Below are 19664 nucleotides of genomic sequence, written 5' to 3' on the forward strand. Positions count from 1 at the left end.
AGACAAGTTGAGTAGCCGGCATGCTGTTGCGCAGGCTTGGTTTAGTGGTCCAGAGCGTGCGCCTACTCCACATACGGCTTATCCGCGGCGGGAAGTGGCGGGTGCCATCGCGATCTCGACGACCACGGCATTCGTAGTAGTTAAAGACCAAGGTGTCCAAGGCGGAAGTGTCAGACTCCCGACCGGGTTTTGAGACACGAAGGAGGCCTCATACAGAAACATACTATCCAGAATCGACCAATCCGAACGGAGGTCCGGAGGCTATGCAATCGCGGTACCGGACGCAACAGACAATGTAAGATAGTCTATGCATAGCTTGTCAGCAGTAACTATGGAGATGCAAATCCACACATTGAGCCACCAATGCGAGACGACAAGGCTATGACTTACATTGTATCAATGTTGTACGTTGTGGCCAAGCAGGGAAGTGAGATCTGATCGATCTACGCAGCCTAATCTGTGGGGGTCGGTGAAGGCAATGATCGAGACGGCGCGGCATCCCAGTTGTGATACGGACTGCGAGTGCGCAGCGTAATGAGAATGACCTCATCGGATGTGTCCCCGGATATGTTGAACGATACTCACCTTCGAGAATTGCCTGCCATGAACATATGATGAAATGTCAGTGTCTTGGGATACGGCTCCGTGAGACCAGAGTTTAAATAGACAGTGGACAACATGGCATTGCATAGTATGACTAGGATATGTGGACGGACAGCTTCGGCGGAGGCAGCTGAGACAGGTAGTCCTATCCGGCGTGTCAACAGCCGATATCCTCAGCACCAACGGAACACTTACCCGCAACCACTGCTCACGCAGCTCCGGGACGTGGTCAAAGACCAAATAGCGCCTGTCATTCTGTTGACGCAATCAGCTTTTGCTCCCGCGCGCGGGCCGCCCGGTACACGCACCTTCAATACCTTCACCATCTCATTGAGGTCGACGTTCTTAGCCAAAGCCTTCATGTCAACCTGCTCCTCTTCGGCATCGTCTCCGAGGTCGTCGGCTTTGATAGTTCCGTCGACGCCCTTCCCGCCGATCTTCCCGAGCCGTCCCCAGAACTCCACGAACGCGTTTTCGCTGAGCATCTGATCGAACGCCAGCCGTGCTTGGTGTGTGCGCTCTCGCTGCCATGCTTTGAATTCGTTCTCCAAGCTGTCCACGTCAAAGCCTAACTTTGTGGCAGGAAGCGAGGAGACCAGGGACGAAATTGGCAAGTCCGTGAACTTCGTGGCCAGGGAGGGAGCGTGAGACTCGAACAGCCCATGGATGCCGGCTACGTGCTTCGCCCGTAGTGCAGCAACGTGTGCATGGAAAAGATGGACCTGCTGATTGAGAGGTAGGGGCGAATTGACAAGACGGGGATCTCTCTTCAATTGCGGCAATACGCCATCCCAAGTCACCTAGTGGGATACGAAACGATCAGTTACCGGTTCTAGCCCTGGCGTTTAACGTACCTGTGGGTCCCGTATCGCATCCGTCAGCATCGTCCTGTACAAGAACGTGAGTCACGGTCAGCGGCGCCCAGCAACCGTTACGGAGGTAATGGGAGACACGCAGCGCACCTGAATTCGAGCTCCCCTTCCTCCTTGTTGAGGCCCATACGTGACCGGTCGATATCGGCCTCGACCTTACTGCGCTCAGCCTTCACCCTCTCTTCCCTATCCTTCACAGCGCGTTCTTTCCGCTCTCGACGCTTGCGCTCACGCTCCTCAGCGCTGTCCTCCGCATTCGTGCCATCAGTATGGCTGTCAGCGGCTTGAGCATCCGTTGGCATCTCAGAAGAGGACGGCTCTCCATGGGCTTTCAGGTACGTGTTAAAGAGCTCTTCTCGCAGTGATGAGGACCCCACGGCGTCGTACCGAGGATCATCGACAATCTTCCGCTTAACGTCTTTCCACACAGCACCAGAGTGGGCAATGCCGCTCTCCTTGAGCAACGCAAAGAAATCTGATTCTGCCTTCTGAGCTGCGGCACGCTTTCCTGGGGACGTCGCGGAGAGTAAGCGTTGTAAGACATTATAAGGGGAACGAGTTCTCACTTTCGCCGAGTGCCTTGAGGTATTCTCGGAACCTCTTCTCCCGCTCCCTATCGTCGCGACCCCAGCTATAGAACCTTCTGTCTTTCTTCCATTGCCTTCGCCACTCCGTCCAACTCGTGCGTGTGCTCTTCACCTCGTCCCGCAAGAGACGCTCAAACTCCTCCTTGGGGTTTGCGGCCTCCTTCTCCTTCTTGACGTTGGACTGTCGTAGCTCGCGAGCACGGTCTCGGCAGTACTCGTCGAATGCTTCTTTCCTTGCAGACACGGATGGAAGCAGGACATACCGCGGATCGTTGATGAACAGCGGGAGAGATGTGTCCCAAGGGTGAAGAGGATTCACATCCTTCTCGCGAAGAAGACTCTGTACACGTGGATGTAACCAACTATAGAATGCGCAAATAATGCTATCACGTACTTTGAAGAGTGCCTTCGCTTCGTCAAGCGACAGGTCAACTCGTTCCGGCATGTTGAGTTGCGGCGCCCCCTTAGCTTTCTCGGCCTCCTTCAATATCTGCGCCTCCTCCTCTTGTCGTTTCTTCTCCTCTTCCTGTCGCCTCTTCTCTTGTTCAGCCTCTGCGGCGAGTTGGGCTGCGGCCTCCCGCTGCCACTCCTCTTCCTCTTCTTCGTCACTTGACTCTTCCTCTTCTTCGTCATCCGTCTCGTCCATCTTCATCTTCTTGGTGATCACAACCTCGTCCATGGGCACCGGTTCCTCTGCCTTTCGCTTCCCGACTATATCATCCACGTCCGCCTTGACCTTCTCAATCTCCTTCAATCTCGTCAACTCGGCCTTGCGCCTCGCCTCCTCTTCTTGCTTCTGACGCGTCTCCTCCTCTTCCTGCTCGAGCGCCGCGACCGCGTCCCGAATCTCATCCGGCACAGTCCAGACACTCCTCTTCTCGACTTTGTGCGTGTAGAAGACGTTGCCCTCTGTTGTCGTTACTCGCAACCAATCCGTACCAGCGACCGGTGTCTTGACTAATGGCTTCTCTTTCTTCTTCTTAGGCGCAGGAGCTGCTGGCACCGGAGCACCGGGAACTATAACACCCTGCGGTAGGATCGGGAACTGAGAAAGAGGGCGGACATAGGTAGACTCTTTTGTGATGGCATTGAAGTAGTAAGATTGGCCAGTGGGGGCTGAAGGTGCCTGTGAGCCGATCGAGAGATTCGTCGCGTAAGACTTGCACTCTTACTGCTGTGTTCTGTCCATCCGGGAGGAAGTGGAGGCGGACCCATGGACGCGAATGGTAGAGACATTGTGTTTGTTAGGTGTCAAGGGCAGCAAGAGCGATATGAATATACTACACGCTGAGCGAGGTGATGGCCCGCGTGATTCGCTGAGGAGCGACGAGTTTGGACCACTGGCAGGTGGCAGACGAGGGCGTTCATGACTCTAGCGCCCATTACGTGCTTCTGTAAGATTCAGATCTGCGCCCAGCCTCGGGCGTCTCCGCGCTTGCTCACCGATCACCGAAACGGCAAGTCAGCTACAACAGCGGAGTCCTGTGGGTCACTGTGGAAGCGTCTCAAGAATATGTCTCGATAATGTGGGTGCATATGTATGTAAAGTGCTCGCCTAGGACGCCTCATGTACATAAACATTGATTAAACCACCTAGCGCCCATCGTAACCGTGACCGCAATTCACCGCAGGCGGCGGAGGCCCAGGCCGCTTTAGAGGTCGGGATAACCACATAACTCATCGTCATCGGGAATGCGTCGTAGTCTGAGATTCAAGTTGTCATATTAGCAGCACGATTGTCATCTATCCGGCTTCTCACAGCCGTTGCCGACAACTGACAAGTAACTCGGTACATATATTGATGCTACTATCCAGCAAAATGTCCCAAATGATAGCCATAACAATACGCAATTGCCTTTAGAGCTCATCGTGCTTCGTCTCCACTGGATCGCCTTTCTCGTCTATCTCTTCCACATCCCATACAATCTGGTTTTCAGGCTTGAACTCCTGCGCCTGCTCTCGAAGAGAGCCAGGAACATAGTCCGGCCACTCGATAGACTCCGGGTCCTGAAGGTCTAGAGGCTCGGAGTCAACAGGCGGCGCAGGCTTGACCGTGGTGTCCGTAGGTGCTGTCTCCGATACACCAAGAGACCTCCTAAGGATACGGTCCACTCGCGAGAAGAACCTGGGAATAGGTCAGCTTTCACTCGTAGTTGTCAATGGAGTCAACACATACTCGTTTGAGTCGGGCACGCCGAAGCCAGAGCGGACAAGGGCGCCGTCGATGAGCACGGAGGCGACCTCCTTCAGCTCTTCCTCAACCTCGACATCATGGCCGTCCTCTTCACTCGGGAGCTGCTCCACCCTGCGCAAGAGACCCTGGACGAGCGGCGACTTCGCGTTGATCTCCAGAATTCTTTGCTTCTTAGCAAAGTCGCGCATGGGGTTGTGCACGCTCGCTTGTGAAGCACCTACACGAACGGAATCTGGTTGGTACAAGTGCATATAAACGCAGTGTGACACTGACTCATCATCTTTTCCACATTAGCCGTGTAGCCCATCATGTCAGCAACGATAGCGCAAGAACTGGAGACGAGCCGGTTGGATATGACGACTACGAATGCATTCATACATGAGCGGTCCTTCCGTCAAGGACTACATGTTTGCTCACCTTCACGGACGACGTCTCCTGCCTGCTGCTTTAGCCAAGCCAGGAGAGGCTGGTATTCCTCAGTCAATTTCTTCTGCTCCTCCTTCTCTTCCTCAGGGCTCATCTCTATCGTCGAGTCACTCAGTGAAGCTATTTCATGCAAAATAAACGACTGCCGTACCCTCATCACCGAACCGTAGCCCCGCCTTGGCAACATCTTGGAATTGCACCGTCCTAACCACGACCTGCGTCAGTAACGCATACGCAATGCTCAGGGAAGCTCACCGCTCACTTCCACAGCCGGAGGTTTTGGACGAAGATCTCGTCGAGGGGGTCAGTCAGGAGAAGGACCTCGTAGCCGCGAGCGTGGAGCTTCTCGATGAAGACGCTCTTGGCCAAGTGCTCCGTAGTGGTGCCCATGTCCGCAAGATAGAATATCTGGGCCACCGTCACTAAGCAACGGCTTGATACTTTCCCGGAGTGTGGCATACCTGCTTCTGCCCCTTCTTCCTGTTCTCGAGGTACTACAACCCACTCATCAGCACACTTCGTCAAGACAGCTAGTACACGAACGTACATCATCCAACGACGTCTCGTTCCTCTGATTAGTCGCAAACCGGCAGAGCTCCGCGAGCTTCACCCGGTTCTTCGAGTCCTCAACCGCGCCAAGCTTGAACACATTGCCATAAGTCTTCTGCAACGTCGTCCACTTCTCCGGCTCATTCTCCTGCAGACGTGCCAAAAGCGCGAGGAGGTGCTTCAGGACGATCGATCGCAGTTGCTTGAGGAAACGTGTGGATTGCAGCATCTCGCGGGAGACGTTCAGCGGGAGATCCTCAGCTGGGTGCGGAATGAGTGCCTGGTAGTGAATGAGAACTCGATAGACGAGGCCTACCGTCTACGACAACCTTGACCCAGCTAGCCCACTTGGGCAGCGCGTCCTCGCCGAGGTCAGACGTGATGAACACACGCTTGACCATCAATCGGATATCCCTCGCATTCGACGCCATTGGGTTCTGCCAGTACTCGTTCGAGCTTCATATATGTGAGTTGTTTGTGTAGGCAGCGACAGGCATTGACGTACAGCTCTGACGGGATGAAGATGATAGCCTTGAAGGAAGTACCCGAACCAGAGTCACCGGAGAAGTGGTCCCACGCGAGCGGCTTTTGGTAGTCTTTGAACGTTGCTTGATAGAAGGTCTCGTACTCCTCATCTGTTACCGTCTTGGGATCCCTGTGTGACAAAGCACGCTGTGAGTATCCGTTCGGCGTATCAGACAAGGCATCATACCGCATCCAGATGGGCGACTGGGAGTTCATGTGGATCCACTCTTCCACAGTGATCTCCTTCGTCTTCGGAGTCTCGTCTGACTCAGTGACGTCTTCTACAATGGCTTCATCCTCATCAATCTCAGGTGCCTCCTTGGCAGACTCTTCATCGGGCACAGTCTCTGTCCGCTCTGTCCAGAGGTAGATGGGGAATGTGGAGGCGAATGACGAATGCTTGTCCCTGATGGCCATGTGTCGTTGGGCGGGCCAGAATACAAATGTAATGTCAAAACTTACACCAAGTCAGTAATCCTATGAGGATCCAAATACTCGAGCGCTTCATCCTTCAGAACAAGGGTGATCTCCGTTCCTCTGCCCAGTGTATTCCCTCGAGGGTCCGGAAACGTCTCGAACGAACTCTCGTCAGCGCCTGAGCTGAAGACATATTGAGTTGGTTCGGGGTTGCGGGACGACTTCGCAGCGAGTGACGCAACGTAGACACGGTCAGCAACAAGGAAGCTGACCCAGATTTAGTGTCCCGCTCAGTCTCAATGATCACAGAGAAACCTACCTGCTGTAGAAACCGAGACCAAACGCGCCAATGAGGTTACCGGTACCCGTCGTGTCCGTCTCTGCTCGCGCGAGGAACTCTGAGGTGCCGGATTTTGCGAGCGTGCCCTGCAATATGGTATAAGCTTTGCAGACATATATCGTTGTGAGCCACGTACGAGGTTGTTCGTCAACTCTTCCGCTGTCATCCCAATACCGGTATCTAACGCATGGAAGGTTGGGTCAAGCTATGTTACAGGTGCTGGGCGGACGCACCTCTTATGACAACGCGACCCTTGCCGTCCTCATCCTTGTATGCCTTGATCGTGATATTCATGTCTTCTGCACCTGAAAGCACCTCCTTCTCGGTAAGGGAAGTCAGACGCAGCTTTTCGAGCGCATCGTTTGCATTCGAGATGAGTTCCCGTAGGAAGACGTCTCTGTATCCACTTCAATGGGATTTCCTTAGAAACGGGGCGAAGCTACACACCGATGAGAGTACAGGCTGGTACCAGGGAATCCGTTTAGCAGTGACCATACATAACAGGTGTTCTATCCTACCTGTTGATCACGATTTTCCGCAGACGGGCGACGTCGCTCTAGACGGAGACAGATAAGGCATGGGGCAACGTACCAGACTTCTGAGCAAAGAACGCACCTGGTAGTCATGCCTTTGCTTCGGCGCGCTTGCACTCTCCTGGGCGAAGACATGCGAGCCGAGGGCGCTGAGAGCGAGCAAGAGCGGGCGCACGATACGCATGGCGCAAGCCTGCTTTCAAGATCGCTAGGCCGGGATTGTGCTAAAGTGGTCAGGGAGTCTGGTACAACTTGAAGCTGAAGAAGCTGGCCAGGCGCCGTACTGCTACTTATTTGCATACGTGTTCCGGGGTAATTGACTGACGTGTCACCGGCGCGACCAGTGCGACACGGTCACGTGTTTGCATGAGACCGTGTCGGTGTGCCATTGCCAAATCCAATGATTGACTCAGAGTCTGTCACACTCAGTACTCAGTACTCAGTCTCTCAGTCTGGACTTTTACAAATGCGCGATGGAGCTCTGTGCGTGCTGTAACTACATGAGCTTAAATCCGCACCCCATCTGGCCGTGCGTCGGATGTGAGTTTCTCATACTTATTACTGACCCGGACTTGTTCACAACTTGAACGATGACAGAAAGTCAAAACTTGTTCGCTGTCGCTGCAATGTACTGAATCCATACACAAAGCAGGTATTTTTGAGACAGATCTAGATCTTTATAGAGTTCTATCCCAAATCAGAACGCCTATAAGACAGCACGTACAATCGCTGACCCTTGTTGGTTCTTAGTGACCTGCCTGATACGGACAGCAGATGTTCCCACGCTCATATAGCCCTGCAGCTTCGTGCGGGATCCCACCGGCACCTTGCTGAGCCCGCACTAGCAGAATACAGCACTGGTCCCGTCCTGCCTCTACGCCAAGCTGTGCTGCATCCGATAGGAATCCCTCACCTTCAGGTGTTGCACCCCAGGTCCACCTAGTCTCGACTACAAAGCTTGGCTTCCGAAGCATCTACATAGCTCTACACTGGCGACCATACTCGTGGTCGCCAACGGCGGTCTAATACTCGCATTCCTCTCCTTTCCCCCGAATTTTTCCGACACACAGTGATGACTGCTGCCTTCTCGAGACTTCAGCTAGCAGCGGCTCTGATTGGCAAGTCCGCCACTTCCATGCTACGCTATCCCCGATTTACAGAGTTGTGCAGAGTACGACAATGATAACTCGGACCCTTCCAAGCCTCGTCGGTCCGCACAGGAGAGTGCTATCTTCGCCCACCTACGGCAGAATGCAGGGATCCGTCGTGACACTGCCTCGCGACGGAGCACTGACTTTCTCGGTGTCACGCTCCCGAGCGAAGCGGGAAGCATCAGAGGTCCAGAGTCTGTGTACGGAGGAAGGGAGTCTGAGATGGACGGACGACGATCGCGGTCCTCAATCGACGCACTGCGCAATCCTTTCGCGCGCGATTCCACGTACGAGGGAGCGCTTGACGAAGAAGAAGACGAGGAGCGTGGAGAGATGGAAGTCGATCTCGCATCGTGGGGATTGGATGGGTACCTTCCTGAGGACAAGGGGAAGGGGAAACAGAAAGCCAAATCCGATGTACTGCCCAATCCGCATGATCTTCCTCTTCGCCGTCCCGCTGGATTGCGATCTGAGCCAGGTCGTTCGGGCGTACATGCCTCGCGTTCGATGAGCATGGGTAACTTCGACGATTTTGGAGAGGGCGGCGCATTCCTGGACGAAAAGTCTACCGTCAACAGCCTGAACGCTCGTCGACATTCGTTCGGCTCACCTCTTGACACACCTATGGCGAAGCAACCGTTGGAAAGGCCAGCACATCGCGGACGGACCATATCCTCCCATGCGCTCATCGAGAACTTGCCCATCACGCCACCACTGCACTCTATACCCTTCCCGAGCACCGAGACGGTCCGCTCGCCCTCGCCTGCGTCCACCGATGCCCTGAACCTCGTGCGACCTCAATCTCGAGGATCCGAGTCTGTGCTGAACCGCGGTCGTGCACTTTCCTCGGCTAGCTTTGGCTCTCAAGGCTTGCTCAATGAGGAGAAACCTAACCCCTTCGCGGTCCGCCCGCCATCTCCTGATCGTGCGTCCAGATTCGATCCCAAAGCCCGCGCTCGTACAACGTCCTATGGGTCGCTGGGTACCATGCTCACCCCAGGTCTGCAGCAAGACGAGGAAGCTAATCCCTTCGCCGTCCGTCCGCCCTCGCCAAGCCGTTCCTCTCGCTTCGACCCCAAGGTTCGCGCGCGGACGACATCCGTAGCTTCCTTCGGCACCCAGGCGCTCCTGGACATCGACGCGCATTCTAGCGATGACAACCGGAGCCAGGCGGCCGGGCGTACGCGCCCCTACTCCCGGTTGGAGCTCATGCGACCAAAGGTACTCATCATGCCGAGTCCGCTACAGTCCTACATGAACTCGGGCCCGACCAATGGCGCGATGCAGCCGCGCGCGATCGAAGGCGCGGAGTTGCATGCTAGCGACGCCGCCCCGCTTCCGCCCGGCGCCCGTGCTGCCCGTCGGTCGTCTACGACGCTCTCGATGCTTGACCCGGGCGGGGGGTCCCTAACCCCCGGACTAGTTGCATCCAACTCGTTCACACCTAACCCGAGATCAACTCTCTCGCTGTCTCAGCTCACATTCCGCAATAACCTAGCTGTCGACGGTGAGCGCGACCCCGCATACGCCGACATCGAATCCCACATCCGCCGTGCCACGGAGGACGGTGAGCAGGTCGAGATTGAGCCCGAACCCGAGCCGGCCCCACCAACGCCTGCACCGGAAATCGTGATCGATCCCGCCGATCGCTCAAAACGTCCGGCGGGTAAGTTGTATGGTCGGAGCCTCATTGATGCCATTGAGACACGCAAAGCGGAGATGAGGGGGAAGCAGAGGTATGTCTAACTGTAGCTCCACTTACAACGGGAGACCTGTATTGACCTTGATGCACAGAGTGTTCAGAGGGGACGAGAGACCGTCGATGATGGCGCGACCCCAAGTACAACGCTCCAGCACCTTGATCGATCCAGATAGTCTGAAGCCGCGGCCGCAGTCGCAGTTCCTCGATGCATCACGCTCTCAACCTAATCTGTCGCGACGCAACACACTCGTGCAGCTGGATGCTGAAGCTGCGGGAGGTCCCCGGCGCACGCTATCTGGTAATAACTTCGACGCAACAAACAAGAAGTCTGTCTTTGGCGTCGACACCTTGTGGGAGCGAGAGCTGGCCAAATTGCGCGACATGGAAGAGCTGGAGCGTATCGCAACGGAGGAAGAAGCTAGGCGGCAGGCGGAAGACGAGAAACGAACGAAGAAGAGCAAGAAGAAGAGGAAACACAAGAAGACGGAAGGGGAGCGCCAGCAGGATGTAAACAGTTTCTTGGCAGCGTCGACTTCCGACCTTGCCCTCCATCGCAGTCCAGAGCCAGAGACGCAAAGCTCGGCAGCGCCTCAGACACCATCAACACCATATGTGCTTCCTGAAATCTCGCGCGCGACTGCGAGGAAGCGCAGAGGACCCCCTCCACCGAACGAAGATTCCGAGGAGAGCGATTCGGACGACGCACCCGCTGCACATAAGCGGTCAATGTCGAAAGACGTCGCAGCCGATCAATGGATCGCTGGTTCATCCGACGAGGAGGATGGTGTTCGTCGACGTCCACGCACACATTCAGGAGCAGGACTCATCGCTCAGCCTACCGTCTCTATGGTTTCACCCCGGTTGGTAGGTGGGGGCGATGACAGTAGCGATGAAGATGTTCCTCTGGTTGCGACCATTGGCCGTGCGGCCCAAAGGGCGGCGACTCGTGCATCGGACGACGACTCAGATGAAGAGAAGCCGTTGTCCGCTTTGCTGGACAAAGGCAAACTCAAACTCCCCTCCTTTCACTCGACGGGTGGGAGTTTGTTCCCTGATAGCAGTGACAAGAACGACGATGAGGATGACAAGCCACTGGGGCTTCGGGTTTCAAGGGTGATGAATTCATCGCAGGCACTTGGCGCTGCGAGCCAGGATGAGGACGACGACAAGCCGCTCGCCTTCCACCCGGAACAAGTCCGCAAAACGCAGTACATGTCGATGATGGCCCAACAACAACAGATGATGATGCAGGCGCAGGCTGCACAGTTTCACCAGTCTATGATTTTCAGCGCACCGTCTATGATGGCTTCCGGATTCTTCGGCCCTCCGATGGCACCGCAGATGATGATGCCCCCACCGATCGCTACTACGCCGCCGCCTGCCCAAGATCCATCCAAGTTAACTCGAGTCGATAAGTGGCGTCACGACGTGGCTGTCGAGGGCGACAGTTAATTAGTCCTGTCGATATGCAACCTTGCGCGTTCCTTCATTCTGTTTCACACATGGACATTGCATACATTCCTTGGGACTCTCGTGGATCGCGGATCTACCTCGCATTGTCACTCTGCACTGACTACATACCGAATATCATAGTGATGGGATAATTGAGATACAGCGGAGTCCATGATAATCTACCTACAAAAGTACAGAGGTGAGATGATCCTAAATGCTATGGTATGACCATGAATGAAAGTCCTGGTGTAACACAAAGAATGAGAGCTGCATAGCACGAGAGCAGGAAGAGAACACATATGCTAGCCACGGTCAAGCTCCGGGTTAGTGAGGAAGAGCTTGCGCCTCGGTACGGTGACGATGGAGACATCGCGCCTGCTCATCTCATCCTCGATCCTGCGCTGTCGAATATCCTCGTCCTCCTCATCGTCGTCATCAACCTCGTTCATCGCATGTCCATGCGAGACAGAGGTGGGATACTCGTCGGGCACAGTAGACGCCGCCCTGTACGGAGGGTAGTGCTGGTAAGGACTGCGCTGCTCGGTCGGGAAGGGGACTTCGGATTCTGTTGCAGACAACGGTCGCGAGGGCGTGGCGGTTCCTGGTGTATAGCCAGGATGTGTGGGGTGGCCGCGCAAACGAGCCAACAATGCGGTGAGCACTGAGTATCTGGGCCTCCCTGACCACGCGAGCGCAAACAAGGCAACGTAGAATAGCACCGTCCCTATCAGGAAGACGATGAACGCTGCCTTAGGCGCGCGCAGCCAGAGCTCGATTAGTGAGAGTATACAGAGGGCGAAAAGCAATGCATGGAAGAGAACGTGAAGGAAGAGGTCGAAAGGTCGAGGCATTTCGGGTGTCATTGGACCTGCGGGAGTCATGAGGCCGCTTGTGCTAGTCATGTCGAGTATAGTGGTTCCGGGCGTACTGGGGTCTGCTCTGTGATTGAGCTCGTTGAGTGGGTAGTGGAGTTCGCCCTACGTCAGACAAAGTCAGAGAATGCGATGCGATCATGACAAAGACATACCATAGCAGATGTGCTCCGCCGGCCCTCGAACCAGCTCGTATCACCAAGATTTCTCGGAGAGCCCGGTCTGCGCGGGTCAGAGAACGCCGCCAGACTGTTAGCGCTGGCGCGCCTTGTGCGAGCAGGTCGATTGACGACTTCGAAGGAACGATGTGATGGTGAAGGTCCGCCGAGGCTATCATGGGTGCTTTCGCTGGAGCGTCTGCCTGTGACACCTAGATGACTGATCCCCGCCCATGATCGCGTACGGGTCCGTGGCTTGTCTGTAGGCGTGTCTGCCGAGCGCAACGGGCTCACCGCACGTCCATTGTAGAGGCCTTCTTTCTCAGCGGTTTCGATGGAGTTGACGCGGGGTCTGCCGTCTGGAGCATTGCTGCTCGGTTCGTCGACATGGCGAGGGGGGCTGCGTCGGTAACACGCAGAAATAGCGAAGAGTAGGGGGACGACGCCGTAGAGTATTATGAACAAAGCTAGGCCGGCCTTGCCGTGTGCCGTCTTCAGCGCCATAGACAAAGCCGAAGAGCGCTTGCTCAAAGACGTCGAGGAAGAGGAGGTAACGGAGGTGATGGTGGTGAAGGATGTAGCCAGGCCAGCCACCCCCAAAGCATACGCTGCGATGGCCACGACGACCGATGAAACGGCTATAACGACGTTACCAGGCGGCTGCATGAAGGTCACAGATGCCATCGCCAGCCGAGCACCGATGACCGCCGGGAAAATGAGAGCGAGAGATATCGGCGACAATGCCTTGTGGGCAACGGAGGTATCGTAAGGGGGTGTCGATGTTTGCGATGATGGGGATGTAGGAGACGGGCCTCCGCCAGTACCAGATGCCTGTGCACTCGTCTGAGTCGCTTGCGGGCTGAGTGCTCTGGCACACTGCGTCATGAACTGCACGGTCACGCCTTGCCCCGTCGAATCGATACCGCCGGTCAGTGAACCACTGCCGTTCGTCCAGGACTGATTGCTTTGCGTCAGTTGTGCGTTATACGCCCGCAAGACCCAAACTTCATTGAGGTAGTTTCCATCCGCGTCGACGCCACCGAAGAATATCGAGTCGGAGACAGTGTTACCGGAGGATCCCACTAGGGCCGATGTGTATGACAGTCCCACAGCTCCCTGGCGTGGAGATGGGTAAGCCTGGGAATCGGTGCCGTCTTGTCCCGGATCTCCGGTCGGCAGTACACGGTTCCAAACACCTACATAGGAATGTTAGTACATGAACGTCACCCGCATGAAGACAAACAAGCCTGTTTCCACGTTGAGAACATCCTGAAAACAGTGAACATCAGCGCCTGCGCAGTTGCGGCGGAACGAATTGCATACTCACAACTTCACCCTTCTCGAGTCCACCGTCATCAGACCAGAGCGAGCTGTTGTACAACCCGAACACCAGAAATACTTGATTATTGAAATCGGTAGATTGGCTGTTGCTATTGGGTACTAGAGTCGCACCCAATCGCGGCACAGGGCAAGCGTTCGAGGGGCTGATTACATCTTCGCCGGTGTTGATGATGTACGAATCGGCTTGTGCACACGAAGTTCTGGGCGTGAGCTCGCTCGATGAGGTACAACCACCGAATGCGATGATGTCCTGGGCAGAAGAGGAGACCACTGCACCCGCGGCTCCAACCTTCGAAGGGATATTGTGAGACTGCAGGGACAACTGCATCCAACCCGCTTGCACGGAATTGGGGTTGTTCGATGACAAAGCTCCTGTGACGTTCAACTGCCACACGTCCGAGAGAGGCGACACCGAATCACCGGAGATACCACCGGCGAGGTAAAAGGAATTGTTCGGCGTCGCTGTATCGGTCCATGTATAGGGCGTGCGTTGATCCTTGCCACCTATAGCACCGTAGCGTGCGGATGGTCCTCCCGACGATACCATCACTTCAGACCAGAACTGGCTGATGTAGTCGAATTCCTATAGAACGCCATATGAGCAATGCTGCGTTCCCACGTGCAGACAGAGGCACTGACCCAGACATCGGACAAAGCCTTCCCACCAGAACCTAAGCCGCCTATGACTATATGCGCTGAACGGCTGCGAGTACTCAGAATTTCTGTGATAATCGTAGGAGGGTGAACGTACTAGCTAGCAGCGGAGTCGTCCGCGCTGATGGCAGCACTTCTGGCGGGAGGCACGGTACCCAGGCCATTAGGTGGGTTGTTCGTAGACCATGCAAGGGATTCGAGATTAAGACTGCAAGGTGGTTATGTGGTTTGCATGCAAATGTGAAATTAGCAGATGTTAACGTACAGATAGGTCTCAGACTGAGGGATTCCCTGGGCAGATTCTCCGCCAAATATCAAGAGTGTCCTGGTGCCGTCGTAGTATCCGATTGAGGCATCTTTCAGAGCAGGGGGAGCCGATCCAGTAGTAAGGCCAGTAATGTTGATCCACTGCAATGGAGGGACGGGGCCGCTGGTAGAGATGCTCTGAGCGTGAACGTGGGGACGTAAGATGACCAAAAGCAGAGGCCAGAGGCTTGTTAAGATGATAGATCGCTGCCGACAGAACATGATCATGAACCAGCCAGAGTAGGAGAGCCTTGCTGCGCCCGCGCTCGCAATGAGCTGGCGGTGGTGAGGGACGAAGCCGAGGATGAGAGACGACGTGCTCTATGCTGTTCCAAACGCGTCGCCGAGTTCACACCGCGGCATGGCTAGCCGGCGCTAAGTGCCACGCCTCGCCTGTATGCATGTGGCTCTCTGTCCCATGGCCGCCCATTCCCTCTCGCCCGTCCAATATGCTCGCCGACGCCTCACTGCACTCTTGAACTGGGCCCGCCGCAACAACGCGGTGGACCGCAGATACCCGCCGTAATTTCATATTTGAAGACCGACGCGTCCAATCTCATGGTGCGTACTACATTTGTCACGAGCAGCGACAAATTCCTGCCGTATCTTCACGCAGAGTCATCTTGACGGCGTGTTGTAGCCTGATTTCCCTCAAGTCAATCTCTCCAAATTTCTCAGCAAAACGAACGTGATTGAGGGATCTATGTAAAAGCGTGCGTGTCAATTCGTTACCGGGAAAACGTCGAAGGTTGAGTCAACCCCGCATTGCCACAGCGCCGGTATACATTCAAGGCAGTGGGTGATGGCACCAATGGCCTCTTGTCAAACACTGGCCCATGCGCACATAAATCACTGTTCACGCAGGCTTTACAGGCCATAGTCAGTAGACGACGTTGGATCGCTGACGCCGCGATGATACCGACGCTATCCTGTCCTACCGCGCGGAATCTGTCGAATGTTGTTCTGAGCTTAGGCCTCGAGTTCGAGACCATCGTCGTCCGGGGTATGAGTACGCCTCCGCCGTTAGACACCTTATACTTACTGACGCCTTGTGCCCAGGGTAGTGTCTCGTTGGTATCCCAGTTCACCGGGTCGCCGAACGGTGGCGCTCCGCTGTATGAGCCGACATATCACATCGCCTTGATACTCGAGGCATCGGCGCGAAATACAGATACAGCGGCTACTTGGCTGCGCCCAACAGGCGCAGTGCCTCTGTGGCCACGTCCGTAGCCGCCGTACGTTAACTTGCTGCTACACACGTCAAGGACTGGTCCAGGACTTACGAGTTCAGCGCTCCTTGACACCACACGGAGACTGATGCCGACCGAATATGCTGACCTGAACCGTCTAGGTGCGCGTATCTAACCAAATCTGAAGTCCTGTGTTTAACTCTAGTACGTATGTCCATGCAGCCTTAGTGGGTAGCACCTTCGCCTTGTGCTGTTAGCATGAAACAATGAAGCAGCTGCTGGCGCGGATGACTCGTAGGCATTTTTCATTTTGCACAGTTGCCGGACGGCGAGAAAGGTTTGTGTGGGATCACATCCTATGTCAATGTCATCTTACATATCAAGGGTCCGACAGGCAGTATACGGTGATCCTCGGGTACTGTTGAAGGACCTCGGTATCTTGTCAGATTGAACAGAGGACTGGCACCCATTGATGGTGTCAGACTGGCAGCAGGACAAAATCACGAACGACTATTTTCGGCATTCAACGTATGGCTCGCAACGCTCGCGCGTCAGACTCACTACGACACGAATGAGCGGTTGGAGTTTGTCTACGTAAGTCAGCAGCGCCCGGATGCTTGCTGTCGGCGTAGGAGACCGGTGAACCTTATTGGGAAACAGCTTTCATTCACTCAATGGTCCGTTTTGTGCGGCGCAACGTCAAGTGAGATGCTCTATGCCTGTACGTCGCATTGGTCCTGAACCCGTTGCTTCTTTTGGTCATCAAATGCTGGCCTTGGTTTGGCGCTTTAAGTGCCCCCCGGGCCTCACCGCTCACGGAGATACGCCCCGCGAAGGCGCATCGGCGTGCGAATGCCTCGTTCAAATAGGTAGTGCCGCTCCGATACAAACAAGGTTGACTGAGTAGCTGATCGACACTTCATTTTGGCAGATCTGCATCTTCGCGACCGCAACGACCGTGTAACGCGTCGAGGCCATGCAACGCCGTACCGCTTCCGACTGGGCAGTATTGGGTGAGCCGTTGAGTCTATACTTTATTTACCTGTGATACACGGTTCGAAATCTTGATCAAGCCAAGCGTGATCAACAGCCTCAAATGAGACGGGAGGGTTATCCATGCAGACTCATATTCCGATCCAGCCACGGAGTCTTGAAAGCGCGGATGATGGTCCGAATCATATCTAGCTTGAGGTACCGTCGATTTATCTCGGCTCTGTCACGGTCGGTGCTATGTGTCGCGCCACCCTACGTGTGGTTCTACTGCCCCATGCCTGAGGCGCCTCGACTTCTAGGCGGACCGGAGCTTGATACGCTCGTGGCTATAGGGCAGAGTGATCGAGACCGCACATGGCAGAACTGTCCTAGGGATTGTTAATCTGGTACCTAGAAGCGTTGCGCCACAGTATGACAGCCTCAGTGACCTGAATATGAGAGTGTGGTATTTCCTAGGTATGTGGATGTGCTCGCCGTACTGGAGTGTCTGGCGGCCACACAATGTCAACGCCACCTTCAGTACTTCAGTGCTGAGAGGCTGTATGATATCAGCCACCGGTCTGTACTGATGCAAAACGGGCCATTTGTCTGAGGTGCGGTGTTGCAACCGTCTACGCATTTTCGACTCACTAACTATTATGCAGTGCGAGAGCTAGTCCGAAGACGCACCAACAGGCAGGGGCCACGCCACATGTCTTCAAAGTTTACCTCTTCCACAAGCCTCCTCCTGTTTCATTCCCTGGGCGCACGACGGACAAGCTCCACGGCGATGGTAGATGTTGAGAGAAAATGTCCTCATACGCCTTGAGGCCCAGGAAATACAGCCAACGATATGGCGTAAACGAGCTCCGTTGATTATCTTGCAGCGCAACGAGGGCGACGGACCACATAGACACGCGCAAGATGACCTGCGATGGACCATCATTGGCCAAAGAGCGAGGTGGCAGGCCAAGTATGTGGTCACGAGAGCTGGACCCTCAGATGTACACAAACGAAAAAAGCAGCGCTCCGCGCATCTTCAACGGCTGCCCGTACTGCTCGCTCACCTCAGACCCTTAGACGTCCCACTCTATCATGGTCAATCTGTTTCGAGTCCAGCCTCGCGAGGAGCAGTAAGATCCCTTCTATCCTCGAGTACCTGTCAAGCGTCGCTGATTGCGCTCACAGTGCTTCCTCACGTCCCTTACGCCTACAGTGTGTGGATGCGCGCTGTGTTCGCGCGTGCTGACTGCCCAGATCGTAGCTTTCAAGGTTTGACCGCCCAAATGCGAAAGGCTTCCTTAAAAGTTCGGGTTGGAAAACATGGAGGTTCAGCAAGGACTAGGGCTCTGCGATCTTGCGAGGTATGATTATCGGGGGATTGAAACCGCCAAAGGGGCACAGGCAAGTTGAGTCCGCCTCTCATTCAGAGTTCTAAAGGCTGATTCTACTCCCCTTCCACCGGACCCTTAACCTCCTCACATACACGAATTGGCATGGGCTTGCTCGATGGTTTGCCTTCACAGAGATGAATGGGAATGGTATGCAAGATACGTGCAAAATTCAGATCAGGCCATGTGTACTTTCCAGAGCACCATCAGCATGTGTGGACACAACTGTGGTAAGACCTTTGTAAAGAGTCACATTGACGGGCACTTGGCCGACTGGTACGTCTACATGACACTTGGTGATCTGCATCATCTAACGAGTTGTATCAAATATCAGGCCCTTTAGATGCAGACTCTGTCATTGGGGTTTCAAGACGCGGGAACTCCTATTTGGTCACCTCATGCAAGCGCAGTGCGTCCGCTTGTTCCTTTATTGAGCGCACCGCTGATGGACCTTCGCATCGAACCTAGCGCGAGTCGGCAAGGAGGTTGCATACATTGTGCACAACAGTTCTCAAACCGAAACGATATTCATGCCCACCTGTGTGGTCTGCATGCTGCTCCTAACGGCTGAACTTTACATCCCAAGCTCTTTCGCATTGCAAGCACACTTCTACCGAACTCTCAAGACCCTGTCTCACATGCATGGGATCGCGACGAACGTACTATACTATCCGAACCTAATATCCCTGCTCACTCCACGACTTCATGATTACATCGCCATCTTACTAATCCGTCTCACTGATAATGACCGTAGTGTACTCGTTTTCGTATAACCCTACGGTAGCACCTTGTGAGTGGTAATACGTCGTAGAGTAATAGTAACACTTGTCTCGATCTCAAGCCTTCAACCCCTCCTCTCTTTCTCATTGATCTACGTACTGTACTACATCGCCTAGTTACACTGTTGTATGTGACACATCAATCCAGATCCCCGAATGACAGAATACGCAGCGATGTTATCGCAAACATCGTTTTCGGCGCCCGCCTCAAGTTACCTGCACCGATGGCCGCCTCTACTCAGCCGAAACAGCTCCCGCGGAAACTCAATCATGGACTGATCATCGAAACGGATTGACTGATTGCGTTCTTGTATTTCGCTTACAGGACATGGCTTGAGCGTTCGAATATATTCATAGCAACGTTTGTGTGTCATGTCACGTAGTCAAGGCTGAGTGAGGTGCTATGCCTTTGCGTGACGAACATGCGAAGTCCCCCACAGCCTCAGCTGACAGACAATTGAATGCATATTTACTCCCGACCCTGAGTATCGCATGTGCGACACAGGGACAAATGCCCGCGTCTACTAGTTCTAGGGCAGCCCGACCTCCAGCATGATTTCGAAGACCCGGCAGCCTGAAGACGAAGATGCAGGCTGGTATCGCGCTAGGCGGCTGCACGTCCGTCTAAGCGCTGCACACGGTTTAGAGCC

General features: G+C 54.7%; 5 protein-coding genes across 5 annotated transcripts; 2 read left to right on the forward strand and 3 right to left on the reverse strand.

Annotated features, from left to right (window-relative positions):
* Positions 1-697: 697 nt before the first annotated feature.
* C8Q71DRAFT_793751 (uncharacterized protein) lies at positions 698-3298 on the reverse strand (the record flags this gene model as incomplete). Its single annotated transcript, XM_047925501.1, has 7 exons — positions 698-748; positions 799-858; positions 912-1403; positions 1458-1491; positions 1566-1983; positions 2042-3178; positions 3235-3298. 7 exons carry the CDS (start codon positions 3296-3298, stop codon positions 698-700), a joined length of 2256 nt encoding a protein of 751 aa, XP_047784987.1.
* Positions 3299-3721: 423 nt separating this feature from the next.
* C8Q71DRAFT_731623 (heat shock protein Hsp90) lies at positions 3722-7344 on the reverse strand. The gene is made up of 18 exons (XM_047922193.1): positions 7129-7344; positions 7032-7069; positions 6961-6975; positions 6747-6910; positions 6650-6693; positions 6493-6599; positions 6219-6440; positions 5944-6162; positions 5737-5886; positions 5548-5687; positions 5230-5492; positions 5144-5176; positions 4945-5090; positions 4834-4886; positions 4674-4778; positions 4530-4616; positions 4239-4473; positions 3722-4187 (listed from the first exon to the last, which is right to left on the reverse strand). Exons 1-18 carry the CDS (start codon positions 7228-7230, stop codon positions 3920-3922), a joined length of 2391 nt encoding a protein of 796 aa, XP_047784988.1. The 5' UTR covers positions 7231-7344; the 3' UTR covers positions 3722-3919.
* A 510-nt stretch (positions 7345-7854) lies between these two features.
* Positions 7855-11351, forward strand: C8Q71DRAFT_844887 (uncharacterized protein; the record flags this gene model as incomplete). The annotated part of the gene is made up of 3 exons (XM_047926597.1): positions 7855-8168; positions 8209-9933; positions 9992-11351. The coding sequence occupies exons 1-3, from the start codon at positions 8119-8121 to the stop codon at positions 11349-11351; spliced, it is 3135 nt and encodes a 1044-aa protein (XP_047784989.1). The 5' UTR covers positions 7855-8118.
* A 302-nt stretch (positions 11352-11653) lies between these two features.
* On the reverse strand, positions 11654-14904 carry C8Q71DRAFT_696723 (uncharacterized protein; the record flags this gene model as incomplete). The annotated part of the gene is made up of 6 exons (XM_047919929.1): positions 11654-12328; positions 12379-13577; positions 13705-14305; positions 14362-14425; positions 14474-14584; positions 14642-14904. The coding sequence occupies 6 exons, from the start codon at positions 14902-14904 to the stop codon at positions 11654-11656; spliced, it is 2913 nt and encodes a 970-aa protein (XP_047784990.1).
* Positions 14905-18247: 3343 nt separating this feature from the next.
* On the forward strand, positions 18248-19160 carry C8Q71DRAFT_731644 (uncharacterized protein). The gene is made up of 3 exons (XM_047922194.1): positions 18248-18511; positions 18570-18644; positions 18704-19160. Exons 1-3 carry the CDS (start codon positions 18354-18356, stop codon positions 18804-18806), a joined length of 336 nt encoding a protein of 111 aa, XP_047784991.1. The 5' UTR covers positions 18248-18353; the 3' UTR covers positions 18807-19160.
* The last annotated feature ends 504 nt before the right edge of the window (positions 19161-19664 follow it).

This window comes from Rhodofomes roseus (assembly GCF_022264815.1).
Source record: "Rhodofomes roseus strain CIRM-BRFM 1785 chromosome Unknown C8Q71scaffold_1, whole genome shotgun sequence".
Taxonomy (NCBI): domain Eukaryota; kingdom Fungi; phylum Basidiomycota; class Agaricomycetes; order Polyporales; family Fomitopsidaceae; genus Rhodofomes; species Rhodofomes roseus.

Excerpts from the sequence above, each read along its gene's own strand:
- C8Q71DRAFT_731644 (XM_047922194.1), top strand. The coding sequence starts at position 18,354 with ATGGTTTGCCTTCACAGAGATGAATGGGAATGGTATGCAAGATACGTG. Across the intron at positions 18,512-18,569 it reads GACGGGCACTTGGCCGACTG|GCCCTTTAGATGCAGACTCT; the intron begins GTACGTCTACAT and ends ATCAAATATCAG. Across the intron at positions 18,645-18,703 it reads GGTCACCTCATGCAAGCGCA|CGCGAGTCGGCAAGGAGGTT; the intron begins GTGCGTCCGCTT and ends CATCGAACCTAG.
- C8Q71DRAFT_731623 (XM_047922193.1), bottom strand. The coding sequence starts at position 7,230 with ATGCGTATCGTGCGCCCGCTCTTGCTCGCTCTCAGCGCCCTCGGCTCG. Across the intron at positions 5,887-5,943 it reads CAGTCGCCCATCTGGATGCG|GGATCCCAAGACGGTAACAG; the intron begins GTATGATGCCTT and ends TTTGTCACACAG. Across the intron at positions 4,887-4,944 it reads CAAAACCTCCGGCTGTGGAA|GACGGTGCAATTCCAAGATG; the intron begins GTGAGCGGTGAG and ends GGTCGTGGTTAG.